The sequence below is a fragment of the Phycodurus eques genome, chromosome 1 (genome assembly GCF_024500275.1).
Source record: "Phycodurus eques isolate BA_2022a chromosome 1, UOR_Pequ_1.1, whole genome shotgun sequence".
NCBI lineage: Eukaryota > Metazoa > Chordata > Actinopteri > Syngnathiformes > Syngnathidae > Phycodurus > Phycodurus eques.
In genome coordinates, this window is record NC_084525.1 from 29,654,711 (window position 1) to 29,671,175 (window position 16,465).

Genomic DNA, 16,465 nt, shown 5'->3' on the forward strand with positions numbered 1-16,465 from the left:
TGTGACTGAGTGTTCAACCCTGTCCTTTCTCTGCTGTACGAAGCATTGGAGTCCTCTGGCTCTCAGGTGCCATTTTTTAATGGGCTTCGGGGCACAGATGTTTGTGCCCTATGCAGTGCCATTTATATATAAAACAAAGATGTTGGTGCAGACTCTCCTTTTTACTCTTGTCTTTCAACAACAATTTGTTTTATTTAATTGTAAAAACTATTCAAACAATATTTTTGATGAATAGCAGGTGAAATTCTCAGATTCTTCTTCTTGGTCACACCACTTAATTTGGTCACCAACTTGATGCTAGGCAGTATTCATGCCCATTTAAAAATAATAATAAAAAAATACAAGGGCTATGCAATTCCCACTCACTACGCTTTATAATTGGCAACATACCACTCAGAGTTTACAGGTTCCGACCTCAAAAAAATATTTTTAAACATAATGCATAGATTTGCGGTATGCATGTGTGTGCATGCATCCATGTTCATGACAATAAAAAGTGATTCTTCTTCTTCTTCTTCAAAACTAATTTCCACCCAGAACAGGATGTACTCAATGGTGAGATCTAGTATAACCAATAAATACAGGTTTAATGTGTGTGAGCAGGTGGAGTAACTGAGCCATCAGATTTTTGTATCTTGCAAAAGCTGGGGTACTGCACATCAATTTCCCTCAGGTTTGCAAGTTTTTTTTCCTCTTCAGAGGTCCTATATTTCCAGCTATCCGTCATCTGGAAACTAACATCCATCCATCCATTTTCCGTACTGCTTATCCTCACTAGGGTCGTGGGCATGCTGGAGCCTATACCATTAATGAAACAAGTTTATGTATTCACAATACACCAAACCCCCGCATTTTTGTGGTTCGGTATTCGCATTTTCAATGATTATTTTTGGGGGGGAAACCTATCAGTTATTCAGTGAAAAACGTGCCTAGTCACTGTTTTGTGCACAGGCCAACACCGTGTCACATAAAATATTTCTCATGAAAAAATTGTTTTGGCGATATCTGGTGGCATCTTCATGCCGATGGTGAACTGAGGGGAGGAGCTTCATTTAGTCAGGCCATAGCTGTCTATCTATCTATCTATCTATCTATCTATCTATCTATCTATCTATCTATCTATCTATCTATCTATCTATCTATCTATCTATCTATCTATCTATCTATCTATCTATCTATCTGTCTATCTGTCTGTCTGTCTGTCTGTCTGTCTGTCTGTCTGTCTGTCTATCTGTCTGTCTGTCTGTCTGTCTATCTATCTATCTATCTATCTATCTATCTATCTATCTATCTATCTATCTATCTATCTATCTATCTATCTATATGTGTGTGTATATATATATATATATATATATTAGCCACCACCGGCTGTGGGTTTCTTTGGCAACAAAGCCTTCATGAGACAAGCGGATCAGCAGAGAAGGTTGTTGCCTCTGGGGGACAAGCGGCCCACGCATACTTTATAACAAGGTGACACTAGGGGAGAGAAAACAATAAAGACCCGGAGCATCTCACCCACACAGTGGCGCCCTCAGATGGACTGAATACCAGGACTTTTTTTGTGGCCCTCATGAATGCAACATGAAGCAGACAAATGCATCATTAGTTGGCCTGGAGGAGACTTGAAGTGAGTGCTAAACCATCTGAGTATGACCTTGTAGACGCACCACTCGGGTAGATGAGTATCTTAACAGGACAGTCGTAAGTGTACTTGTCCGCCAGGGTGATGACCACACTGGTGGCTGAGCGGGCTAGAGGGTCAGCGTCGGCTCGGATGGCGTGAGACGGACTCTCCACACCTACACAAAATTAAACCATCATGTCACTTTCTTTCTTTAACCTCTTTCCGGCACACCAACATGAACATGACATCATGAGTCAGGGTAGCTGTTACACATATTCCAAATTGTGCAACTTCCGCTGCCTTTAACTTTTTAAACACATGTCCACTATATCAGTCGTATTCTTTCTATTGTTTTGTTTTGTTTTTACAACCCCAATTCGAATGAAGTTGGGACGTTGTGTTAAACATAAATAAAAACAGAATACAATGATTTGCAAATCATGTTCAACTTATATTTAATTGAATACACGACAAAGACAAAATATTTAATGGTCAAACTGATAAACTTTATTGTTTTTAGCAAATAATCATTAACTTAAATTTTATGGCTGCAACACGTTCCAAAAAAGCTGGGACAGGGTCATGTTTACCACTGTGTTACATCACCTTTTCTTTTAACAACATTCAATAAACATTTGGGAACTGAGGACACTAATTGTTGAAGCTTTGTAGGTGGAATTCTTTCCCATTCTTGCTTGATGTACAGCTTCAGCTGTTCAACAGTCCGGGGTCTCCATTGTCGTATTTTAGGCTTCATTATGCACCACACATTTTCAATGGGAGACAGGTCTGAACTGCAGGCAGGCCAGTCTGGCACCCGCACTCTTTTATTATGAAGCCACACTGTTGTAACACGTGCAGAATGTGGTTTGGCATTGACTTGCTGAAATAAGCAGGGGCGTCCATGAAAAAGATGTTGCTTGGATGGCAGCATATGTTTCTCCAAAACCTGTATGTACATTTCAGCATGAATGGTGCCTTCACAGATGTGTAAGTTACCCATGCCATTGGCACTAACATAGCCCCATACCATCACAGATGCTGGCTTTTGAACTTTGCCTCCATAAAAGTCCGGATGGTTCTTTTCCTCTTTGGCCCGGAGGACACGACGTCCACAATTTCCAAAAACAATGTGAAATGTGGACTCGTCGGACCACAGAACACTTTTCCACTTTGCATCAGTCCATCTTAGATGAAATCGGCCCAGAGAAGCGGGCGGCGTTTCTGGGTGTTGTTGATAAATGGCTTTTGCTTTGTATAGTAGAGTTTCAAGTTGCACTTACGGATGTAGCGCCAAACTGTATTTACTGACATTGGTTTTTTGAAGTGTTCCTGAGCCCATGTGGTGATATCCTTTACACATTGATGTCGGTTTTTGATGCAGTGCCGCCTGAGGGATCGGAGGTCATGGGCATTCAATGTTGGTTTTCGGCCTTGCCGCTTACGTGCAGTGATTTCTCCAGATTCTCTGAACCTTTTGATGACATTATGGACCATAGATGATGAAATCCCAAAATTCCTTGCAATTGTACATTGAGGATAATTGTCCTTAAACTGTTCGACTATTTTCTCACGCGCTTGTTCACAAAGAGGTGAACCTCGCCCCATCTTTGCTTGTGAATGACTGAGCAATTCAGGGAAGCTCCTTTTATACTCAATCACGGCACCCACCTAATCCCAATTAGCCTGTTCACCTGTGGGATATTCCAAATAGGTGTTTGATGAGTATTCCTCAACTTTCTCAGTCTTTTTTGCCACCTGTCCCAGCTTGTTTGGAACGTGCTGCAGACATATAATTCTAAGTTAATAATTATTTGCTAAAAACAAACAAGTTCATCAGTTTGAACATGAAATATCTTGTCTTTGTAGTGTATTCCATAAAATATAGGTTGAACATGATTTGCAAATCATTGTATTCTGTTTTTATTTATATGAAACATGATTACATTTTTTAAAAAATGTTTCCGCTAAAATTCAGAAACAGTCCTAAGTCAAGGAAGGTGTTTTCACTGCTGTCGGTTGGTGTCTATTTCTTGTTCTTCTTTTTTTGTTTTGTATTTTTTGTAAACCTGCATTTTTACAATGGGTAGGCTGGTACCTGTATTCTTTCAAGGATGTTTTCAGTGTTTCAGTGTCAGAGTATAGCAAGTATATGGGAAGATTGGGTTGGTATTGTTACTAGTATCATCATTTATTGTGTAATTACAGCTTCATATTGGAGATGAAAGGACCTTAAATAAGAAGTGACAATTGTAAAGACACAATGGACACGACTTAAAGAACAAGCCCAGTCCACTGAAAAGCAAACATGGACCAAGACTTTTGCTCAACTTCTGACCTGCAAGGAGATAAGGGGCTCGTATTTCCAGCTGGAAGTTAAACTGGTAGTCCATGGAGTTGATGGCTTCATCCTCCAGCAGAGCAGACAAGCAAAAGTGAGCTGAGGTGAGAGCATGATCGTGTGGGCTAGAGTCACACTGATGTTTGTTCCGCCTAAAAGAAAGGAAATATTTATTGGAAAGAAACGTGTTTAACCATCATGACAACAAGGTCGCTTTTCTAATAGAAACAGGAACTTATTACTTAGAAGGAATCAGGATTGCTCTTAATACTAAATTCTCTGTTAAAATACATGAATACTAGAGAAAACATAACATGATGACATTTGTTCGGGACTGGATTTTTTTTAAAAGAAAAGTGCTTTTCCGCATAAAGCTATCTGTGTATTTCTTACATTCTGGAGAAGTTTGGGGATAATCCCTGCTCCTCGTTGATGCTCCTTTGTACGCGGGGGGTGCACACTGGTGGCGTGGTCACACTGATGCCCCCGCTGGGCAGAGTGGAGAGCTCACAGGAGGTACTGACCAGAATTTGGACTGTTTCCAAAGGAGGAATGATCCCCAGATTCACTACAAGCACTGTTTTCTCCAAATCCTCATCCAGAAATATATGTCCTGGAAGACCAACTGGATTAGTTCACTTCAATTTGACTTGACATAAAAAATTTACCGGCATTACCAGATAACTAGCAACCCTTTACTGCTCAGTGACTGTTTTTTTGTCAATGTCTTTATGTCTCCAAAGTGTTCTCTGTCAATTGACTGTCTGTTGTCGTACAAGAGCGGCTCCAACTACCGGAGACAAATTCCTTGTGTGTTTTTGGACATATTTGGCAAATAAAGATGATTCTGATTCTGATTCTGACATAGTGTACAGTACGCCGGTGTTTCCCAACCTTTTTTGAGCCAAGGCACTACTTTTACATTAGAAAAACCTCACAGCACAGCAACCACAGAAAAACGTCACAAAAAGTGTATGAAATCTGAAATTATGACAATCTCGTCTAAATTTATTCACAAATTGACTTACTCAGTATGAACTCTTGGCCTGTTTAATTGAACACAAAACTGATATACTCACAGGAAGCTATAATTTATTGTGCTTTATGAATGGCTACAGGGTTTATTGGACCTTCTGCCATATAATGGAAGAGCATTTAATCTATCCGCTTGTCACTATATGTCGCTGGCATAGATGGATGACCTAAGATATATTTGTAATTAAAAAACATAATAATTTTCCAACAAATTAAGTGAAATTGACTAATTTCCCACAGCACCCAGCTTTCACGGCAAACTAGGGTGCCACGGCAACCTGGTTGGGAATCACTGGTGTACACTATATGGACAAATGTATTGGGACACCACTCTTAACCACCTAATTAATGTATAGGGTCTTGGACAAGACCTTTTAATTCTTAATTTTACCAAGACATTTGGGCATTTTTATTTTTTCATCTTTGTGGGAACCGTTTGGGGAAAGCCCTTTTCTGTTTCAGCATGACTGCTACAGCACATACAGTAGCGAGGTCAACGTTGGCATACTTGAATGAGTGGGGTGCAAATGTGGTTTGAGAAACAAGCCTATAAAACACCTTGGGGATTAACTACAAGCAAGATGTTGTGACCGCTCTCAGGTCCAACATCAGTTATCTCGAACCTCAGACATACTCCAACATCTTTTAGAAAGTGTTCCTAGATTTTTTTACTTTCTGTAGTTGTCCCTATACTTGTGTGCATATTGTAGTGTGTTTGTGCTAAATACGTAATGCACAATGTTAAAGACGATAGATAGTGGATAAGCGAGACCTAGATCTGTCTATATATCTATCAAGCATCTATCCATTCTGAGCTACTGTATGTATTGTATATACAGTAGCTTAAAACCGATGTAAAGACAGTAAACTCACCAACGCCACTAGGCGGGACTCCATTCGGTGTGCTGCATGAATTGTGGTAACAGTCATCAATCTTTGCTTTGTCCTTGATTTCCAGTGTGATAATCTGACTGGAGATCAACGCCTCAAAGCCCACAACAATGTTTTTTTCCTCCAGAGGATAGATGAAGATACCTGCAAGACCACGAGAGAGGAAATACAATAACATGCTGGGGGGGAATAGATCAGGTAATGATGCCTATTTAGAGGATTTGAAAAATAAACTAACCTTCAATGGCATGATCCTCAAAATTTTCATATGCCATGGAAGCGGTCATGGCCTGAGTGTAGCCCCTGACACAGGAAGTGATGTCAGAGACACTGAGCGGTAGAGCGCTACAATTCTCCTTGTTGATGAGTCCAGGCATGGCACTGCATTTGAGTATTTACATAGTAGAGCGATACAGTCATTACATGCCAATTCCATATGACCTAGCTGACAGGAAGATAGAGTGGAACCTCCAGGATTGGAAGATTTTTTTAGCTGAATTAGGACAATTTTGATGTGCTGAATCCAAATATCTATATAATATATATATATATTTCCTCAACTGCGATTGGCTGGCGACCATTTCATGGTGTACACCCGCGAGAATGGATGGATGGCTTTGCTCAATCAGGTCAACGTTTTGAACTATGGCCACATGTTTTTGTTTACATGTACAGGTATTTTCGCTTTAGAAGTTCAAATAAACTGAGGTTCATGCCCTGAATTTTGAACGATGATAGCGTAAGATTAATTCACAGGTACTTACTTCTATCAATTTGTACTAATCAATTTACAGTAACCAAAGTTTGTAACATTTCATTAATAAACTGTTAACAACCTGACATTAAACGCTGACCTGAACCAGAAAAACAGATATAATTTTCAGATTCAGCGATGCAAAACTGTTCTTAATCAGTTGAAAAAATAACATACAAAAAAAACAAACTGTAACCAGGTCAAATTGAGGCAAAATACAGTGCCTCAAAATACACTTGGTTTCAACCAGAAGAGGAACAGTGGATTCAATCTCAACTAGTTTGCAGTCTAAGGAAAAACAACATGCTATTGAAAGTTGAGTTCCATCAACACAGATCTTGTCATAGCTTGTCCAGGCAGTATTATTCTTTTCAAAAGAATACTGGCATCAAAGCAGGAGTTCAAGACAGTTGGAGAGAGAAATCCATCCATCCATCCCATCCATTTTCTACCGCTTATCCGGATTGGGTCGCGGGGGCAGTAGCTTTAGCAGGGACACCCAGACTTCCCTCTCCCCAGCCACTTCATCCAGCACTTCCGGGGGGATCCCGAGGCGTTCCCAGGCCAGCCGAAGTACGTAGTCTCTCCAGCGTGTCCTGGGTCGACTTCGGGGTCGACCCCACAGGTCCTGTGTCGACCCCACAGGGGTCCTGGGTCGACCCCACAGGCCAAAAAGGCCCGATTGGACTCCTTCTTCAGCTTGACGGCATCCCTCACCGTTGGTGTCCACCAACAGGTTCGGGGATTGCCGCCACGACAGGCACCGACCACCTTACGGCCACAGCTCCGGTCGGCCGCCTCAGCAATGGAGGCGCGGAACATGGTCCACTCGGACTCGATGTCCCCCGCCTCCCCCGGAACATGAGCAAAGTTCTGTCGGAGGTGGGTGTTGAAACTTCTTCTAACAGGGTGATTCTGCCAGACGTTCCCAGCAGACCCTCACAATACGTTTGGGATTGCCACGTCGGACCGGCATCTTCCCCCAGCATCGGAGCCAACTCACCACCCTCTCTCCGCCCCTCTCTTCACCCGAGTGTCCAAGACATGTGGCCGCAAGTCCGATGTCCTGGTGCCAAGTGTTCGTTATGGTGTTCATTATGGACAATTCCGTGATGAACACAGAAGTCCAATAACAGAACACCGGTCGGGTTCTGATCGGGGGGGCCGTTCCGCCCAATCACGCCCTTCCAGGTCTCACTGTCATTGCCCACGTGAGCATTGAAGTCCCCCAGCAGAACGATGGAGTCCCCAGCGGGAGCGCTCTCCAGCACCCCCTCCAAGGACTCCAAAAAGGGTGGGTACTCTGAACTGCTGTTTCGTGTATAGGCACAAACAACAGTCAGGACCCGTCCCCCCACCCGAAGGCGGAGGGAGGCTACCTTCTCGTCCACCGGGGTGAACCCCAACGTACAGGCGCCAAGCCGGGGGGCAATAAGTATACCCACATATGCTCGGCGCCTCTCACCGTGGGCAATTCCAGAGTGGAAGAGAGTCCAACCCCTCTCGAGAGGACTGGTACCAGAGCACAAGCTGTGTGTGGAGGCGAGTCTGACTTTATCTAGTCGGAACTTCTCGACCACACACACCAGCTCGGGCTCCTTCCCTGCCAGAGAGGTGAGATTCCACGTCCCTAGAGCCAGCTTCTGTCGCCGGGGATCGGATCAGCCAAGGTCCCCGCCTTCGGGCACCCCCCAGCTCACACTGCACACGGCAAGGGAAAACGAAGTCCATTGTTTGTCGTCATCATAAGGGGTATTTCAGCCGTGCTTTGTCTGGTCCCTCACCTAGGACCTGTTTGTCATGGGTGACTCTGGCCAGGGGCATAAAGCCCCAGACTACTTAGCTCCTAGGATCACTGGGACACACAAACCCCTCCACCACGACAAGGTGAATGCTCAAGGAGGGAGAATTATTTATTTATTTTTTATAGAAAAGTTTGTCAAATTTCCAACAGTCAGAGTCACAAAGTATTGTCTCTTTAGCCATATTGTATGGCAAAGTCGGAACTGAGAATGCATGTCCTGCTTTGTCGCTATGGTACCGCTCCCACTTTTATAGTTGTCATATTTTACCACTTTGCCATCACTGATATCCTTTAGGTGTGACATTATACGCAACACACACAAAAGACAAAGAAAAAAAAGAATTTTTTTCATTTGAAATTTTAAATTGGTGGTTTGTGAATCGGCGGCACAGGTGGACGACTGGTTAGAGCGTCAGCCTCACAGTTCTGAGGACCCAGGTTCAATCCCTGGCTACGCCTGTGTGGAGTTTGCATGTTCTCCCCGTGCCTGCGTGGGTTTTCTCCGGGCACTCCGGTTTCCTCCCACATCCCAAAAACATGCGTTAATTGGAGGTTCTAAAAATTGCCTGTAGGTGTGACTGTGAGTGCGAATGGTTGTTTGTTTGTATGTGCCCTGCGATTGGCTGGCAACCAGTTCAGGGTGTACCCCGCCTCCTGCCCGATGACAGCTGGGATAGGCTCCAGCACGCCCGCGACCCTAGTGAGGAGAAGCAGCTCAGAAAATGGATGGATGGTTTGTGAATCAGAATCAGAATCATAATCATCTTTATTTGCCAAGTATGTCCAAAAAACACACAAGGAATTTGTCTCCGGTAGTTGGAGCCGCTCGAGTACAACAACAGACAGTCAATTGACAGACCACTTTTGAGACATAAAGACATTGAGAAAAACAGTTAATAATAACAATAACTAGCAATAAAGGATTGCTAGTTATCTGGTAATGCCGGTACAAATTATCCATCCATCCATCCATTTTCTAAGCCGCTTATCCTCACAAGGGTCGCGGGCGTGCTGGAGTCTATCCCAGCTATCATCGGGCAGGAGGTGGGGTACACCCTGAACTGGTTGCCAGCCAATCGCAGGGCACATACAAACAAACAACCAGTCACACTCACAGTCACACCTACGAGCAATTTAGAGTCATCAATTAACCTACCATGCATGTTTTTTTTGGAATGTGGGAGGAAACCGGAGTACCCGGAGAAAACCCACGCAGGCACGGGGAGAACATGCAAACTCCACACAGACGGACGGGGACGGGGATTGAACCCCGGACCTCAATACTGTGAGGCAGACACTTTAATTATTTATTTATTTTTAAAACAAATTTGGGGGATAATTGTGCAAAAAGATGCAGAGTCCTCTAGCACTTAGAGCAGTTCGAATGACTAATCTCGCAATAGTCCGGTGCAATGACCATTGTGCAAAGGGCGCTGAGACTTCAAGGAGTGTATGCAGTTTAAAGTGACGACTAGTCCGAACTGAAGCTCTCTTGCATGATGCCATGTATGACGGCGTTCCATCTTGGAAATTTTATGCAACTTCAGAGGAATAAGGTCAAATTCCAAATTGTATGACTACAGGGGCGTTCGAGTTCAGTGGTTAAAAATTATATATCCATTAAGTGTGTCAGGGTTTCTGGGATTTTATAGGCTTATTTACTAAAGGCTAAATTAACAAAAGCGCAAAGCAATATCTGCAGTGAATAAGTCTAAAAATGCAACAGAGATGAAACAGGAGAGTATAACAAACACTCATGTTGTGTGAGGAAGAGGCAAAATCACATGTGCAAAAGGCAGCATTCCCAATTATGGAAATGAATCAATAAAATCCCACATGGCTCTAGTGCATGCCGCATCATTGCTCACGTTGCATTCTGCATCTGCAATCTTGGGTGCGCACACAAGCAGAGCTCCATCACCGTGCTTGATGGGAACTTATGACGAAAGCCATTTCCATAGAGACGGCTCAACTTGGTAGCCCGCAGGCTGACCGAAAGTGAGCCTGCAGCCTCTCGTCTTTAAAGCGACAACAGGAGACGTCTGTGCAGATGAGTCAACTTCCACATTTACAAGGATTTACAAGCACTTCTTGGAGAGGTCATGCCGATGTAGGTTATTGAGTGTTGTACTATCCCGTGTCCACTCAAAATGAGGGACATTGAATATGATTATAAAACATGGCACACATTGAACAATATATATACAGTATTATCACTGTGGAACAGTGGATGACTGGTTAGAGCGTCTGCCTCACAGTTCTGAGGACCGGGGTTCAATCCCCGGCCCTGCCTGTGTGGAGTTTTCATGTTCTCCTCGTGCCTGCGTGGTTTTTCTCCGGGCACTTTGGTTTCCTCCCACATCCGAAAAACATGCATGGTAAGTTAATTGACAACTCTAAATTGCCCGTAGGTGTGAATGTGAAGTGTGAATGGTTGTTTGTTTGTATGTGCCCTGCGATTGGCTGGTTACCAGTTCAGGGTGTACCCCGCCTCCTGCTCAATGATAGCTGGGATTGGCTCCAGTACGCCCGCGACCCTAGTGAGGAGAAGCGGCTCAGAAAATGGATGGATGGATGGATATTATCACTGTAGAAATTATCTACATAGTGAGAGCGGTTTCTAATACTTTGCAACTCTATCATTATGATTATCATTTTTATCATTGAAGTGATAATAATCAGGTTCATAAAGGTGGTTGCGGGAGCCAAGGCTACATTGTCTGAGGAGGAGCCCCTTTAAGACTGCCCAAACGCCCAGAAATGTACATAATGAACTTGCCACAACGATTCAATCGGTTTATGTTTTTTGAGCCTCTGAGATTACCTATCTACATTCACTGTAGGTTTCTCAACTGCAGGGAGTAATAGGTGTCAATGTGGGCTATGGTGTTAAAATGGGGACAAGCCTCCATAAGTACTTTTTTATTGTAATATTAAAGAGGAATTAAACCTTAGAATGTTCTTTTCCTTAAACTATTCTATGTGCCTGCACTAGTCTAAACATGGTATTCTGATTAATAATGTGTTTGTGGAATAATAATTATTTACAAATTTCAACCATCTCAGTGGGTAGCCATTTTGGGTTTATATTGTCGTCTGCTGTCCACTGAATATGATGTCAATGGAGCACAATGGGTCACGTGACTTGCATCATCTAACTAGGCACCATTGACATCAGGTGGGCTCCATTAACATCATTTTCAGTGGACAGCAGAGGACAATATAAACCTGAAATAGCTGCCGACTGACATGGTTGAAAACGAGTTGAAAATTGGAAATAATTCTTATTCCACAAACACAATATTAATCAGAATACCATGTTTCGACTGGTGGGGGCACATAGAATAGATTAATGAAAATAAATTTCAAGGTTTTTTTTTTCCTTTAAATATTTTCTACAAGGCTCTACACCCTTGGCAGGATCCTCGAGGGTGCATGGGAGTTCGCCTAATCAGTCTACATATGTTTTGTGGACTTGGAGAAGGCGTTCCGACCATGTCCCTCGGGGGGGTCCTGGTGGGGGTGCTTCGGGAGTATGGGGTACCGAACCCCCTGATACGGGCTGTTCGGTCCCTGTACAACCGGAGTCAGAGTATGGTCCGCATATGCGGCAGTAAGTCGGACTCGTTTCCGGTGAGGGTTGGACTCCGCCAAGGCTGCCCTTTGTCACCGATTCTGTTCATAACCTTTATGGGCAGAATTTCAAGGCGCAGCCGAGGCGTAGAGGGGGTCCGGTTTGGTGACCTCAGTATTGCATCTCTGCTTTTTGCAGATGATGTGGTTCTGTTGGCTTCATCAGGCCGTGATCTCCAACTCTCACTGGAGCAGTTTGCAGCCGAGTGTGAAGCGGCTGGACTTAGAATCCGCACCTCCAAATCTGAGACCATGGTCCAAAGTCAGAAAAGGGTGGTGTGCCCTCTCCATGTCGGGGATGAGATCCTCCCCCAAGTTGAGGAGTTCAAGTATCTTGGGGTCATGTTCACGAGTGAGGGAAGAATGGAACGGGAGATCGACAGGCGGATCGGTGCGGCATCTGCAGTGATGCAGACTTTGTATCGGTCCGTTGTGGTGAAGAACAACCTGAGCCGAAAAGGCGAAGCTCTCAATTTACCCGTCGATCTACGTTCCTACCCTGACCGGACATGCTGGAGAGACTGCGTCTTTCGGCTGGCCTGCGAACGCCTCAGGACCCCCCTGGAAGAGCTGGATGAATTGGCTGAGAGGGAAGTCTGGGTGTCCCTACTAAAGCTACTGCCCCCGCGACCAGACCTCGGATAAGCGGTAGAAAATGGATGGATGGATGGATGGATGGATGGGTGTTTAATTAAAATAATGACCATTACATTATAATATGGTGCACATATGGTGACCAATTCAGGGTTACTTTGTCTCTCGGATAGGCTCCATCACACCCACGACACAAGTGAGGATAAGTGGGATGGATGGATGGTAATATGCATCATAATACATAATGTACTCCATATTGTTCTATACTGCATTAAGACTTTAAACACTCTGTATGCATTGAATAAATCCATTCTAAAAACTTTCAATCCAACTCCTCGCGAGTGTCTTTTCCAACTCCTCACGAGTGTCTTTTCCCCCTGTCGAGAAACGCTCTTCTTCATCAGATCATTCTTTTCATTTTCCCAAAACCTCTTGAAATGCTTAGAAGCTTTTTTCTCCAGAAAATTGTCCATGTTGCATACAGCAGCATAGATTTTACTGTAAATGTCAGCATTACAGATGCTATGTCTGCTTTGCAAGCAAGTGTGCTTTTACCACAACACATAGTTTAAGTGATTACAGTTACCTAGTTGAACTGTCTAGTATTTATGGGGAAACGCATGGTGTCTATTTGACGTTCCACATTTATTTATTTCAGAACCTAATGCTGAACCTAATGACTACCACTCTAAACAGTGTCAATCAAAAGAGGGCATTATTATCTTTGTAAAGGCAGAAAAAAACAACTGTTGTGTTTGATCTCGTTTGAATGTGCAAGGGGCCTAATGTTGTGGCAGTCTGGCATATATTTGTCGATCTCCAGAGGCAATAGGATGAGTTCAAGCAGCATAATGACCATCAATGAGATAGCAACTGCCAATAAGTAACTTCCGTGTATATAAACATTATAAAAAAGCATAAAAGAAGCTTAAAAAAGCTGTGTTTTTCTATTTCCCCTCAGGATAGCTCTTCGCAGTCTTTTCACTTTATGGTCATTACTGTTGCGCACCTTGCTTACATGACTCACCCAACCTCCCCCAAGACCCCCAAGACCGTCAACCCTCAGGGCTTTAAAGTAATCAGTGTCGTCACAGCGCTCTGAAGTCATTAGTATCAAAGCAACGCGCTGCTGCTGTGGTAACCACCTGTTGAAAAGCGGCTGGATGATGGCTGCAGTATCAAGAAGCATGACAGGAATGGCTTTAATCATCTCCCTGACCTTTTCTACCTTATTCTACACAAATGACACAGAGCGAGAGACTACACGTATTCATTAATTCAAAGGCACGGGATCTTACCTTTTGTCTGTGTCAACTGAGCCTGCACCAGGGAGCTCTCTGACTCACAAGTCCACTTATGAGCAAGGATATCTTCCCTCCTCGCCAACCACTCTCTCAGCTCTGTTTCGTTTCACAAGCAGCAAGGAAGACGACTGCTGCTACAGGTGGTGGCCAGCGAGCCAGCTTGCGAGAGAAAAGGAAGGCTGCTGCACGTCACATCAAGCACAGCAACGTGGTTTAAAAAAATGCTTCGCTGATGCTCTCCTCCTCCTCACAGTGCTGCTGAGAGAGAGGCAGAGAGAGAGAGATAGGGGGGACCAAACCTGCAAAGCAATGTCTTCCTTATGCTTGATGCATGCACCAGCCACTCATTCAGCTTTGCCTCATAATAATGAGAAAGGTAATCTGTTATAATCCATGGGGTGCGGGGTGGGGGACAGTGGGGTGTATCAAGTTTTTTTTGTCCTGGAGGGTAGAAGGAACCTGGTTGGTGGGGAGTGGGGCTGAGTATGACGTCGTTCCACCAAGATCTATCAATAGTAAGATTTAACAATGAAATACTGTCCAAATAACAGATAACAAGATATAAAAAAGTTAATGAATTGATCTTTTAAAACTCCCCCAATTGTATTGCTATTTTATGAAGGGGTATTCGGGCCACTCTGAAAAGGAAAACAATATAACTAATGTATTTTCACGGGCCTGTCTTGCGTGCTGTCAAGGTGCGCAGTTTCTCCCGTAATGACCCCCATACGTACCGAGCAAATATGCGCGCACCGACACAAAAGGCGTGACTCATTGAAGTCTGAGGCTAGCTGGAATTCCTGGATCGTGGCATGAATGTCATAGAAATCCATTTGGAAAATATGTCACACTTTAAATATGAAATTACCTCCGACAGCAGATACGGAAGCTAATCATCACCAGTGAGATCTGTGCACCGCTGATGTAACAGGCTACTTTGAGGTAGCATGTGTTTTTGTATTCTGTATTTAATAAATCCAATAAAAGTAATTTAATCAGAAATGAGAATACTGTGCTCATGACTGGAAACGTTTGGAGCCTGCCCACCAAAAGAAGAGCAAGTGAACGAGTTTTTGTTGATCAGCGTTGCCCAGCAACCATGCTGGTGTCACTTAAATGGATTTCACGACCGACATTGATATAGACAAAATAAAAACAAATGACTTAACATTTATGCATGAATTGGAGACTCTAAATTGCCCGTAGGTGTGAATGTGACTGCGAATGGTTGTTTGTTTCTATGTGCCCTGCGATTGGCTGGCAACCAGTTCAGGGTGTGCCCCGCCTCCTGCCTGATGATAGCTGGGATAGGCTCCAGCACGCCTGCGACCCTCGTGAGGAGAAGCGGCTGAGAAAATGGATGGATGGATGGACTTAACATTTAATTTACCATCGCGCCATTAAGATGACTGCAGTTTTTGTGAAGGGCGCTTTCAGACAAACACCAAGCCGCCAGCTGCAGTAAAATAGAAATTCTGCACGCAGGTGAAGAAAATAATCCGTTTGCGCTGAACATCTTTCCCGCAATTTAATATGATATATTATGTCGATGTTCAGCCATCGGTGTAATGTGGTGGGGAGTGTCTGTGAGCTTATATGAACCAGGGGCCTCATGTACAAAGACTTTTTTTTCTTTTTCTTACTGAAACATGGCGTATGCTCAAATCCAGAAAACGTCATACGCACAAAAGTATCCAGAAGTATGATACTGTGGGTACGCATGAATCCAAGCACATTTCCTTCGTACATCCCAATCAATGTGGAAATGAGCGCACATGTTGGAGTAGCCGACTCCTCCCTGTCCATGCCCACATTTAAATATACAAATCATATTTAAATTAACCCTGTACCTGAGATCCTGATCTCTGCATGATCAGAAAAAAAGGAAAATGAGCAAGGTAATGAATAAAGATAATTTTTCTGAACGTGAAGTTGCTTAATGAAGTGGAGGTACGCAAGAAAATCCTCTTTTGGCACGCTGTCCTCCGGCGTTAACAACACGCGAAAGAGGAGCGAATGGGACAAGGCATGTGCGGCTGTCAATGCTGTGGGGTCGGAACAGCGTACACACACTGAACTAAAAAAGTAGTGGTTAGACATTAAGGTGGACGTGAAGCGGAGGACAGCTGCCCACCGCCAAAGTGTGGCCAAAACAGGCGGCGGAATCGGCGCCGAGGGCCTCACCCCATTTGAGGAGAGAGTCGCTGCGATCATGGGTGACACTGCTCTCTCAGGGCTGCTGGGAGCACATGTGGCTGAATGATCACCCCACAAGGTTAATACCATGTATTTTTAACTCCTAACAAATGTGCTCATACAGTAACCTACACTCAGCCCTGTGAGATGAAGGTTCATGCGTAAATGTTGTCTGTATGGTATTTGTAATAAATCTTTTGAATTCAAATACAACTTGTACACAAGTTGACAACAGTGAATTAGAGTGAAATTATAACAGAAAAGTGGATAAAAGACAAGAATAGAAAGA

General features: G+C 43.7%; 2 protein-coding genes across 3 annotated transcripts in view; one reads left to right on the forward strand and one right to left on the reverse strand.

The window, feature by feature from the left end:
• Positions 1-14,066, reverse strand: part of vwa5b1 (von Willebrand factor A domain containing 5B1) — a 47,013-nt gene extending 32,947 nt beyond the window's left edge. Inside the window, exons 1-6 of the mRNA XM_061686500.1 lie at positions 13,975-14,066; positions 6,130-6,272; positions 5,874-6,035; positions 4,359-4,578; positions 3,963-4,117; positions 1,668-1,799 (exon numbers count right to left, since the gene is read on the reverse strand). Of these exons, the coding sequence (XP_061542484.1) occupies positions 1,668-1,799; positions 3,963-4,117; positions 4,359-4,578; positions 5,874-6,035; positions 6,130-6,268 (808 nt within the window). The 5' untranslated portion in view covers positions 6,269-6,272; positions 13,975-14,066. The remainder of the gene's footprint in view (positions 1-1,667; positions 1,800-3,962; positions 4,118-4,358; positions 4,579-5,873; positions 6,036-6,129; positions 6,273-13,974) is intronic.
• The window catches only part of LOC133408034 (ATP-dependent RNA helicase DDX19B-like), a 51,538-nt gene that overhangs the window by 2,359 nt on the left and 32,714 nt on the right, over positions 1-16,465 (forward strand). Inside the window, exon 1 of one of the 2 annotated variants that reach the window (XM_061686522.1) lies at positions 5,968-6,089. The exons of the other annotated variant lie outside the window; for it this stretch is intronic. The gene's annotated coding sequence lies outside the window, so the exon portion shown is untranslated. Of the gene's footprint in view, positions 1-5,967; positions 6,090-16,465 lie in introns of those variants that run through there. 2 annotated transcript variants of the gene reach the window in all.